This window comes from Bos indicus, chromosome 6, assembly GCF_029378745.1.
Source record: "Bos indicus isolate NIAB-ARS_2022 breed Sahiwal x Tharparkar chromosome 6, NIAB-ARS_B.indTharparkar_mat_pri_1.0, whole genome shotgun sequence".
Lineage (NCBI taxonomy): Eukaryota > Metazoa > Chordata > Mammalia > Artiodactyla > Bovidae > Bos > Bos indicus.
Window position 1 is genome coordinate 94,005,789 of NC_091765.1, and position 12,779 is coordinate 94,018,567.

At 42.5% G+C, this 12,779-nt stretch overlaps 1 protein-coding gene and 1 long non-coding RNA gene across 5 annotated transcripts in view; one reads left to right on the forward strand and one right to left on the reverse strand.

Annotated features, from left to right (window-relative positions):
* ANXA3 (annexin A3) overlaps window positions 1-12,779 on the forward strand; it is a 71,317-nt gene that overhangs the window by 41,477 nt on the left and 17,061 nt on the right. For all 4 annotated transcript variants that reach the window (XM_070791640.1, XM_070791642.1, XM_019962991.2 and 1 more), the window contains 4 exons: window positions 678-768; window positions 5,997-6,076; window positions 11,775-11,831; window positions 12,182-12,275. In XM_070791640.1, coding sequence (XP_070647741.1) covers window positions 678-768; window positions 5,997-6,076; window positions 11,775-11,831; window positions 12,182-12,275 — 322 coding nt within the window. The remainder of the gene's footprint in view (window positions 1-677; window positions 769-5,996; window positions 6,077-11,774; window positions 11,832-12,181; window positions 12,276-12,779) is intronic.
* Window positions 1-12,779, reverse strand: part of LOC139183656 (uncharacterized) — a 93,886-nt gene that overhangs the window by 11,501 nt on the left and 69,606 nt on the right. The window lies entirely within an intron of this gene.

Consider the following 12,779-nt stretch of genomic DNA (forward strand, 5'->3'; position numbering starts at 1 on the left):
GACTCAGGAATCACTAGCCTCTAAACCAGCTGGGCTCATGGTCCCATACAATATGGAGGATTTAAAAACCTCCCCAATGAAGAGGATGATGCCTGCTGACCAACGCGGTGCATTGACACAAGGATGAACTCATTCAAAAGAATTGCAGAGCCCTCTCTAAATACAATGACACATTTGAATGCTCACTTCCGATCCTGAGTGATGTAAGCTTTCCCTTTATATACTCTTTACTCCTGGAATTAGTCAATGAATTTTTACACTACAGCAGGACATTTTCTTTAAAATTTTAATGTCAGTTAACTTTAGATGATTCCTGTTATTTTAATACTAAAATATACAGAAAATTTAAATACTGGTTTAGAGAAAGTGACTGACTAAAAATGATTCTTTTCTTCCATGTAAAACAAGATATTAAGATGGAAGTGCATAAAGCTGAGTTTTTAAAGTGTTCTAAAAATAGTTTTCCATGAGACTTCCCTGGTGATTCAGTGATTAAAAATCTGTCTTCCAATGAGAGGGAGATGGGTTTGATCCCTGGTCGAGGAACTAAGATCCCACATGCTGTGGGGCAACTAAGCTGGTTTGTCACAACTGGAGATCCTGAATGCCACAACTAAGACCCAGTGCAGTCAAATAAATAAATATTAAAAAAAAATAGTTTTCCTTTTTCTTTCTAGGGCATGGGGACAAATGAGGATGCACTGATCGAAATTCTAACCACTAGGACGAGCAAGCAAATGCAGGAGATCGGCCATGCCTACTATACAGGTGATCTTGTTTTCTGCTTATACCTTTACCGCTGTTCACACCTATATGAGCCAATGCTCTTTTCCCCCAGAAACCCACCAAGCTCTTCTTCATGAGTGATTTTGAGAAGGCAAGAGTATAAACAGGAGGACACATTCTAAAATGGGCTAAGGACTGTGGATTTTTCAGAGAACATTTTAATATGATCTGAGCTAGAAACTGCTATATAGCAATGGCATTAATGCTTTGCATGTAAACTTTACAACTCTAGTGGATTTTGCTGTCAGCAATTACTGCTTAATTGAATCAACCATTTTCATCAATGGAGGAGACTCGAATCATTGTATATTCATATGACATGCTAAAAACACTGGGCTTAGCCTCATGATTTTTGGTGTGGGAAATTGTGTGTGTGTGTGCGCTCAGTCGTGTCTAACTCTTGGTGATCCATGGACTGTAGCCTGCCAGACTCCTCTGCCCATGGAACTTCAGGCAAGAATGCTGGAGTGGGTTGCCATTTCCTACTCCAGGGCACCATCAAGACTGGTGGCGTGAAGGACGTACTGGGAAAAGTCTGGGAGGGTCCCAAACACAGCGCTTTCAGTTCTGCAAGATGCATCCCCCTCCCAGCATAGTGATGTATCCATTTAACTGCCAACCAGGGAGGTTCACTTGGTCTTTGGTGTCTGGGGTTTTCAGTGGAGTGTCATTACACATACCTGATTTTTTTTTTTTTTTTTAGAAACTAAGCAACAGAACATTTTACTTACTTATTTTTGGCTGCACTGGGTCTTCATTGCTGCTCGCAGGCTTTCTCTAGTTGCAGCAATCGGGGGCTACTCTTGGTTGTGCTGCATGGGCTTCGCACTGCGGTGGCTTCTCTTGTTGCAGAGCATGGACTCTAGAGCGTGCAGGCTTCAGTAGTTCTAGCACATAGGCTTAGGTGCCCCATGGCATGTGCGATCTTCCCGGACTGGAGATCGAACTCGTGCCCCCTGCATTTCATTGCACGTGGATTCTTACCCACTGGACCACCAAGGAAGTCCTACCCAGGCATGACTGACTGACTCCATCACAGCCATGTGACTGAACTCCATCTCTAGTCCCCTCCTGCACACTAGAGGTCAGGCTGATATCACATGGTTCAAAGCCTTAACCCTTTAGTCACCAAGTTGATCTTCTGGTGTGACCCAGCGCCATCTGGAGTCATCTTGTTAGCATAAACTCAGCTGTGGTTCAAGGCTCCATGAATAACAATGATATTCCTATTGGGGAAATTCTGATTGTTAAGAGGTTAGCTGCAAAAATCAAGGGACAATGACCAGCCCAATTCTTATTAAACAGCAGCTCCCTGTCACCCCCTCCAAGTACCTTAAGGGAGCCATGGTTTCTATGGTTTTGTATCATGGGAGGTTTTGCAGTGGAAGAGAGCAAAAGGAGGGATATACCAGTCCCCAGGTGGGTGTTAGAGTTTACTTTGAGAGTTTCTCATTAAAATGTAGATCCCTCAATGACAGGTGACTATTTTATTGTTAATGTGCTAATCAGGTCTAGTCAGAAAACCAGAAACACACTAGGTGCTTAACAGAGAGAATTTTAATATCAAGAATTGTTTAAGCACCTTCTGGAAAACTGAAAAAGTGGAACAGAAACACAGGGGTAGCTCAGAAGTGTAACCCTCAAGGCCGAGACAAGATTATGGTTTTTAGAAACTAGATCAGAGGAGGGTGCTGGTACTTTCCGGGGTTGGTACTGGGTTGGCCAGAAGTTTGTTCTGGTTTTTCTGTAATATTTTATGGGAAAACCCAAACAAACTTTTTGGCCAACCCAATGCTTCAGGGGTTCAGAGGAGAGGCCTCAGGAATTGCAGTTCAGATTTCCGTGGAGGGGAAGGGGGCTGCATCTCACTAGGGCTAGTACCTCCAGGGGCATGTAAACAGGGGACTTGTTCTAGGAGCCTGGAGCCAACTGCTGCTGTCTGGGTGAGTCTCTTCACCAGGTTGACACTGTCCTTCCTTCCTCCTCCTGCCTTCCATCTAATCTCCCTCTACTCCCCTCATTGGTGGAACCTGAGAGGGAGGTGGTGTGGGGGGACAAAAGAGAAATATCATTTGTCGAGTCCCACCCCTAGCTCCACGACTCAAGGAGAAGAGGGGCAAATTTGGGGTAGATGAGACCGTTGCTCAAAAATAGGCATAGATGGGTACATGGTGGGTGTTTAATGTCTTTGATTCCCTCAGTTCAACAAGATGTACTTGTAAAAAATCACCAGACCCCGGGGCTGTATCCCAAGATGCTGTGTTGCTTTTTGATGTCTGTTAGAAGAGTTACCACTCCATGAGTTGACTGACCCCAAAATTCTCCCTCAAGTTCAGCATTTATTTATGTACAAACAGCCCAGCGGTGTAATCTCTATGAAGGGGGAATTTTTGTCTCTTTTGCTCTATGTTTTATCTCCAGTGCTCAGAATATCTATTGAATGGATATCCTTAAGATTGAGATAGGGGACCTCAAGAGCCAAGTGAATGGGACTATTGTTTGGCAAATATGACAAGTGATCCTTGTTCAGAGTTACCAGATGCCCCGGTATCTGTGTGAGTTAAGCTCTCTAAAGCTAGAAAGAATTGAGCTACACTTAGGTTCCCTTGCTAAGTAGGGATTCATGATACACAAGAATTGAAAGAAGGAAATAGTGAAAGAAGGAAGAGAGCTAGAGCCAGTGGTCTCAATCACGTAGAGCCAAGCTGGTACAGAACACAGAACTTTCCAAGGACTTAGCCTTCCAGTCACCCCCTTTGCATCAGGCATCCATGGCTCCCCTGCACATCTCCATCCGAGCAACTCTTTCCCCTCCTTCTCTGCCTCTACTGTTCTTGAAGAGACCAAGTAACATCTCTTCACTCACCACATGGTATGTGTCTCCTCAAGGCTTGCATTTGCTCACGGTTTCTGATTTTTTCTTGGCTTCAGTTTTATGCTTTATTTCTAGGAGTCTTTCTACTTCATTGTTACTCTTTTTAAAAACTTCTGTACGGCTCACTCTGTAACAGAGAAGATTCAGTGAGCTCAGAAAGGTGCTTTCTTTTGGGCAGAGTTCTCCCACAAGGTCACCTGGTAGGCTGCTGGCTACCTCTAGTCAGAGGCCAACCCTGTTGCAGTCAGCTGTAGTGAGAGCGATGGTGTCATATAATGTGAAACAGTGACCTATGCATTAGAAATCCATCAGACGATTTGTCAACATGGCATGAACTGTCAACATGGCCCTCATAAGGGGACCAGGTATATGGAGTAGCTTGTACAGTACAACGATACAATAACACTTCAATGAATAGAGATCTAAATTCTGAACTCTTCCCAATATTTTGAAGTCAATGGTGCACGAGAGAACACTGAATCAGGAATCAAGAGCTCTAACTTCTGCATTATTAAGACAGTGTATTTGTTTTTCTATACCCTACTGTGCCCCAAAATGCATAAAGTAGTTTTCAACTTTCATTGAAAAAATTTTCGTATTTTTAGTCTAATTTCCTGCAAAAAATACCTGGAGTAAAAAGGAGGTGTGGGAGATTGCATGAGACCCATCTAGATAATTCTAATATTATAAAATACTTCTCCAAATTCTAACAAATCAGAGCATCATCCTTAGGCTTGATATTTTTAAATTAAAAATTTTTTTCCAAGAGTGAAGGATAGATGTAGCAATAACATATGAGTGTCAGGGAAAATGATGCCTACTAAATGTTAATATTACTTAGATAAATAATCTGTATTTATAGTGGATTTTGTTTACTTGAATTGCTCTGGAAAATTATAGATTTCATAAAAGAGACTTACTAAAATCATACTGAAAAAATTTTTGTCTCAACACAGTTCTTAAGATTTGATGATCTCAAATCATTTTCTTTTTTTAAATTTGTTTTTGGCTCCGCTGGGTCTTTGCTGCTGCACTCGGGCTTTCGCTAGTGGCAGGGCATGGGCTTCTCATTGCAGTGACTTCACTTGTTGCAGCTCATGGGCTGTAGATTGTGGGGTCAGTGGCTGCAGCACCCTGCAACTTAATTGCCCCTCGGCATGTAGGATCTTTCTGGACCATGAATCAAACCCGTGTCCCCTGCAGTGGCGGGTGGATTCTTAACCACTGGGCCACCAGGAAAGTCCTCATATCACTTTCTATAGTTGTCCTTTACTGATTTAAAAGGACAAGTATTCATATGACTGATTTATAGAGTCCTTGAGAATGCGGCAGGCAGTTCAGATGGCCCCATGGTGTCAGCTGCATCCAGGTGTACAGGTGGCTCCAAGAGAAATACTACTCCGTGGATGGAACAGAACAGAGTTTTGAGATGCATCGAACACTGCACATCACAGGCTATGTAAAAGGGGCTATTAACATATGTGAACACACAGTTGGCATTTGTAACGTAAAAACAGTATGTTTTAGGGTAGCTTTCTTACTTTTGAGAGCTATCAAATAAAGCAACCTAGCTGTATGCATTAAGATTAGAGATAGGTTCAATACAGCAAAAATAACACTGGCTTAAGTAAGATGAACATTTATTTCTTTCATATATAGAAGTGTGGACATAAGCAATTCTAGGACTGGTGTGATAGCTCCTCAGAACTTTCAGGAACCCAGACCCCTTCCTGCTTATTTTTATGCCATCACTCAGATGTGGGTCTTCACAGACCAAGATGGCTGCCTGAGCTCCAGCAATCAATCTACACACCAAGGAGTAGGATGGAGGAAGGCACGAAGATGGACATGAGCCATCACTAAGGAGATCTCCCAGCAGTGTCCTAAAGGTCTGCCTACATTTCATGCCAAGAGGAGAGCTGAGAATGTGGTCTAGAAGCTCTGTGTACTATGTCTTGCTTAAGGCCAGGTTTCTATTCCTATGGAAGAAAGATGTAATAGAAATTGGAAATCAAACGAATAGCTTAGCCACCGTAGCTTTCTCACTATACATTTCTTAGTACCGTAGTCAGATGAAATGAACCATGATTTGATCCAGAATGGCAGCCTTTTATTTTTTTCTGTTCTGTGGTACTACCACACCACACACTATTGTAATAGTTATAAGAAGAATTTATCTATTGCAGAAGAGCACTAAAAGATTAAGAAGAGAAGCAGTAGCAAGATTTATTTTATCAGGTACTCATTCCTTGCCAATGTTGACATTTAAGCTTTTCTGTTTTAAAATGATTATTTTAGCTTATCAAGGCTTAGTTTCATTCTTATCTGGTTTCAGCGTACAAGAAGAGTCTTGGAGATGAGATTAGTTCTGAAACATCTGGTGATTTCCGGAAAGCTCTGTTGATTTTGGCAAATGTAAGTTTTTATTTTTCATTTTTCATTTTCCCCAATAAGATGCATGCTCAATAATGATTTTTAGGAAGTTTTCAAACAACCAAACTGAGACAGTGAGATTGCAATTTTCCTTATAAAATGATTTGTTCATTTTACATTTGCATCACCACCATGCAGCATAATATTTAACTACCATCATAAAAGTATAACATAATGAGTAGCCAAAAAATATTGTTTTGATCAGTATATGGATTAAATGTATTTTGATCAGGGTTTGTAATACATTAGAAAATATTCTGTAAGTTCATCTGGGTTTCCCTGGTGACTCAGATAGTAAAGAATCCGCCTGCAATATGGGAGACCTAGGTTCAATTCCTGAGTCAGGAAGATCCCCTGGAGGAGGGGATGGGAACCCACTCCAGTATTCTTGCCTGGAGAATCCTGTGGACAGAGGAGTAAGGCAGGCTACAGTCCATGGGGTCTTGAAGAGTTGGACACAACTGAGCAACTAAACACACACACAAGTTCATCTAGAAGAAAAATCATTTATTTCCATTGTAAGTGTCTCCATTTTTAAGAACATGCTGATTTTCTTCTGAACTCCAAAGAATATATAACTTTTGGTAGCATTTAAATTAAGTGGGAAGCATAATTGAGAATTACCTTCGGAGAAGTTGTATATCAGTCTCAGGACTTAAAAAGTGACTTTCTGCAACTTCATCCTTGCCCTCTGTGGAGGAGCCGATAAACCATTCATCACCATATGACCAAAATGTGGCCACACCTTGCTGTCTCTTTTAGGATGCTCATGGCTTTATGAAAAAGGTGGTAAGGTCAAGCACAATAAAGGGCGGAAATGGTAGGGGCCTGACAGAAGCAGAAGATATTAAGAAGAGGTGGCAAGAATACACAGAAGAATTACACAAAAAAGGTCTTCATGACCCAGAAAACCATGATGGTGTGATCACTCACCTAGAGCCAGACATCTTGGAACGTGAAGTCAAGTGGGCCCTAGGAGGCATCACTATGAACAAAGCTAGTGGAGGTGATGGAATTCCAGTTGAGCTATTTCAAGTCTGAATACGATGCTGTGAAAGTGCTGCACTCCATATGCCAGCAAATTTGGAAAACTCAGCAGTGGCCACAGGACTGGAAAAGGTCAGTTTTCATTCAAGTCTCAAAGAAAGGCAATGCCAAAGAATGTTCAAAGTACTGCACAATTGCACTCATCTCACACATTAGTAATGTAATGCTCAAAAGTCTCCAAGCCAAGCTTCAACAGTACGTGAACTGAGAACTTCCAGATGTTCAAGCTGGTTTTAGAGAAGGCAGAGGAACCAGAGACCAAATTGCCAGCATCCATTGGATCATGGAAAAAGCAAGAGAGTTCCAGAAAAATATCTACTTCTGCTTTGTTGACTATGCCAAAGCCTTTGACTGTGTGGATCATAACACACTGTGGAAAATTCTTCAAGTGATGGGAATACCAGAATACCTTACCTGCCTCCTGAGAAATCTGTATGCAGGTCAAGAAGCAACAGTTAGAACTGGACATGGAACAACAGACTGGTTCCAAATAGGAAAAGGGGTACGTCAAGGCTGTATATTGTCACCCTGTTGATTTAACTTATATGCAGAGTACATCATGGGAAATGCCAGGCTGGATGAAGCACAAGCTGGAATCAAGATTGCCGGGAGAAATATCAATAACCTCAGATATGCAGATGACACCACCCTTATGGCAGAAAGTGAAGAGGAACTAAGAGCCTCTTGATGAAAGTGAAAGAGGAGAGTGAAAAAGTTGGCTTAATGTCAACATTCAGAAAACTAAGATCATGGCATCTGGTCCCATCACTTCATGGCAAATAGATGGGGAAGCAATGGAAACAGTGAGAGACTTTATTTTCTTGGGCTCCAAAATCACTGCAGATGGTGACCGCAGCCATGAAATTGAAAGACGCTTGCTCCTTGGAAGTAAAGCTTTGACAAACCAAACAGCATATTAAAAAGCAGAGATATTATTTTGTCGACAAAGGTCTGTCTAGTCAAAATTATGGTTTTTCCAGTAGTCATGTATAGATGTGAGAATTGGACTATAAAGAAAGCTGAGCACCAAAGAATTGATGCTTTTGAACTGTGGTGTTGGAGAAGACTGTTGAGAGTCTCTTGGACAGCAAGGAGATCCAACCAGTCCATCCTAAAGAAAATCAGTCCTGAATATTCATTGGAAGGACTGATGCTAAAGCTGAAATTCCAATACTTTGGCCACCTGATGCGAAGAACGGACTCACTGTTAAAAGACCCTGATGCAGGGAAAGATTGAAGGTGGGAGGAGAAGGGGATGACAGAGGCTGAGATGGTTGGATGGCATCACTGACTCAATGGACATGCGTTTGAGTAAGCTCCCAGAGTTGGTGGTGGACAGGGAAGCCTTGCATGCTGCAGTCCATGGGGTTGCAAAGAGTGGGACATGACTGAAGGACTGAACTGAACTGAACTGAAGGTCAGGGATGAGATACAGTCATAGATGTGTGTAAGAGAGGCTTCTCAGGTGGCGCTAGTGGTAAAGAACCCTCCTGCCAATGCAGGAGACGTAGGAGATGCAGGTTTGATCCCTGGCTTGGGAAGATCCCCTGGAGGAGGAGATGGCAACCCACTCCTGTATTCTTGCCTGGAAAATCCCTTGGACAGAGACGTGTGGCTGGCTATAGCCCATAGGGGCCCAAAGAGTTGGACACAGCTGAAGCAACTTAGCGTGCATGCATTCACATGTGCAAGAGAGGAAATGACTTAAGCCCTATCTCAACAGCCTCTTTCAGCTGATTTACATACCCCTTAATGTGTAGGAAAATCCCGATCACTGTCCCAGCCTGAGGGTCGAGGCAACACTTGTCATCATGCCACTAGGGAACAATTTATCCTCATTATGAAGTTTGAATCTATAAATCCAAGTTGATGAGACATCGTTACAAACATACAGTCCCACAGGTCAGTATTCATAAGTGTACATCTATGTGTATGTGTGGTGAGCACACACACCCACAGGAGGCAGTGGAGAGCAGGTCTCCTGGACAGGGTTTCAGAATCAGGCCTGGACCTTCCTACTCCTCTGCTGCCTACCAGCTCTATGTACTTAGACAAGTTACTTTAACTCAAGCCTTAAAGCCTTCATTTCACATCTGTAAAATTAAAATAATAGTATTACCAACCACAGAGGCTGCTGTGAAAATACAGAGAGAGAAAGAGTATAAATAACAGCAGAGAAAGTCATTGATACGTGGTGGTGGCAGCTTATTGGAATTAATGCCAACGATCATCAACACCTTTATTATTGGAACAGAGTGAGTGATGAAAGGAAAATAAGAAAGCAGCAAACCAGAGAAGGCTAGTTGGAGCAAAGTAGCAGCAGCACTGGAAAACAGAGAAAAGAAATCATGCAAAAGTCAGGCAGACATACAAAGACCTAATATTTGTAAATAGGCATAAATATATTCTGTAAAATTTTTGTTTATTATTTATTTATACTGAAGCATAATTGCTGAATTGATGCTTTTGAACTGTGGTGTTGGAGACAACTCTTGAGAGTCACTTGGACTGCAAGGAGATCCAACTAGTCCATCCTAAAGGAAATCAGTCCTGAATATTCGTTGGAAGGACTGATGCTGAAGCTGAAACTCCAATACTTTGGCTACCTGATGTGAAGAACCGACTCGTTGGAAAAACTCTCATGCTGGGCAAGATTGAAGGCAAGAGGAGAAGGGGACGACAGAGGATAAAATGATCGAATGGCATCACCAACTCGATGGACGTGAGTTTGAGCGAACTCCGGGAGTTGGTGATGGACAGGGAGGCCTGGCGTGCTGCAGTCCATGGTGTCACAAAGAGTGGGACATGACTGAGCGACTGAACTGACTGAACTCCATTTATAGTTATCATAAAATATTGAACTTTATTTCCTGTGTTGTGCAGTGTATCCTTATAGCTTATTTTATACCTAATAATTTATATCTCCTATTCCCCTGACCCTATAATGCCCCTGCTCGCTTCCCTTTCCCCATTGGTAGCCACTGCTACTGCTATTGCTAAGTCACTTCAGTCGTGTCCAACTCAGCCCACCAGGCTTCCCCGTCCCTGGGATTCTCCAGGCAAGAACACTGGAGTGGGTTGCCATTTCCTTCTCCAATGCATGAAAGGGAAAAGTGAAAGTGAAGTCGCTCAGTCATGTCCAACTCTATTGACCCCATGGACTGCAGCCTGCCAGGCTCCTCTGTCCATGGGATTTTCCAGGCAAGAGTACTGGAGTGGGGTGCCATCGCCTTCTCCAATTGGTAGCCACTAGTTTAGAACAAATGCATTTTTTAAAGTATTATAGCCAAAAGTTTCATTCACCTGTAATTTGTAAAATAATTCAGACAATCCTCTTTCCTTCTCCATCTTCCATCTTCTATAATGTCCTGAATTATTTATGTGCAAGCACACATACTTAGCCACAGAGCCTTCAATAGTAGAGTTAGTGGGGAATCTTTGAGTTTTGGGTTTATTTTAATAGACTTTATTTTTAGAGCCATTTTAGATCTCCAGAAAAATGCAGCAGCAGCTACAGAAACCTCCCACATGCCCCTCCTCCTCGCACACATCTTGCATTAGCGTGGTACATTGGTTATAGCTGATGAATGAATTAAATGATAAATGAATTAGATGATGATTACATGATGAATGAATGAACTGACACATTATTAACTACAGTCTGTACTTTACGTTAGGATTCACTCTTTGCGTTATTCGTCCTATGGGTTTGGACAAATGTTTAATGCCTTGCATCCACCATTACAGAATCATATGGAATAGTTTTACTGCCCTAAAAATCTTCTGTGCTTCAGCCATTCGTCCCTCTCTTTCTCCCTCTGAACCTCTGGTAACCAGTGATCTTTTTATCTCTATAGTTTAGCCTTTTCCAGATGGTCCTATAGTTGAAATAATACAGTGTATAGGCTTTTCAGACTGCATCGTTTCATGGCTTAATAACTCATTTCCTTTTTTTTTTTTTTTTTTTCCATCACTGAGTGCTATTTCACTGTGGGCTTCCCAGGTGGCTCAGTGGTAAAGAATTCACCTACCAATGCAGGAGACCTTTGTTCGATCCCTGGGTCGGAAAGATCCCCCGGAGAAGGAAATGGCAACCCACTCCAGTATTCTTGCCTGGGAAATCACACAGACAGAGGAGTCTGGTGGGCTACAGTCCAAGGGGTCACAAAGAGTTGGACAGGACAGAGAGAGAGAGATGTTGTTGAGCATCTTTTCATGCACTTTCTCGCCATCTGTGTGTCTGATATCTATTCAGATACTTTGCCCATTTTTAATTGGGTTGTCTGTTCTCTTTTTGTCGAGTTTTAAGAGCTTCTATGTATTTTAGATACAAGTCCTGTATCAGATATGTGTTTGCATACATTTTCTCCCAAGGTGTGGCTTGTCGTATGATTTCCTGAAGACCTTGAGTTTCCAGAAAAGGAAACTCGTGCTCAGAAGACTAAGAATTTGCTGCAGATTTCACGGCTAGTCAGCGGCAGGGCCAGAAAGAGAGCTGTGAGTGCTCAATTCCTTTGGGCCGTGTGGTCCTCACTGGAAGAAACAGCTCTAAGAGGCCCCGCAGGTTCAAATGCCAAATGATAGAATATTTATCTTTAAAAAGACTGCCTTCATTTTTATCTTCTCTGATTAGGGCAGAAGAGATGAGAGTCTAAAAGTGGATGAGCAGCTGGCCAGAAAGGATGCTCAGGTCAGTAACAGAGCAGAGAAAACATCTCCTTGAACTCTCCTCCCTCCTGACTGCCTTCTAATATCTCCGGCATCAGTTAGGGCCATGCTCTCTTCTTTTCTGTCTGAAGGAGAAGCCTGAAGCCCAGCGATACCTTAGCTCCATCTTTCTGCCTTCCCCAGTGCTGGTTATTATTCCCCTGGCTTCTGCAACTGCAACTGTCAGATTTTTCTGCTAGAAGTGAGAGACACGGCTTATCGAAAACCTCAGTGACCTATAAAATAAACTTAGCCCTCTTCTCATCCCACCTCCTCAAAAAGAGGCAGAATTGGGTCCGTACTAGCATTTACGTCTTCTCTCTTGTCCAACAGATTCTCTATAATGCTGGTGAAAAGAGATGGGGCACGGATGAAGATGCCTTCACCGACATCCTGTGTCTAAGGAGCTTTCCTCAATTGAAACTGAGTATGGACTCAACGTTACAATCTTTTTTTTTTTTTCTCTGCGTTGTGGTGTTTTTGCAAGTACTTCAGGGTTTAATATGCATAATTCTGGAAAATGAAGTTAAAAATGGTGAAGGCGGTCCCATTTTTATGTACAGACATTTCAGGAAACGACCAGGGAAAGCTGTGCTCCAACTCAAGGGAGAATCAACAGTACTCGGGTTTTATCCTCGGAGCTGAGTAGATTACCTATGTGTGTTTAGTCACTCAGTCATGTCCAACTCTTTGCAACCCCATGGACTGTAGCCCTACAGGTTCTTCTGTCCATCGGATTTTCCAGGCAAGAATACTGGAGTGGGTTGCCATTTCCTCCTTCAAAGGGATCCTCCTGATCCAGGGATCAAAGCCACATTTCCTGTGTCGCCTGCATTGCAGGCAGATTCTTTATCCCCTAGTGTTGTTGTTCAGTCACTCAGTTGTGTCCAACTCTTTGCAACTCTTTGGACTGTAGCATTCCAGACTTCCC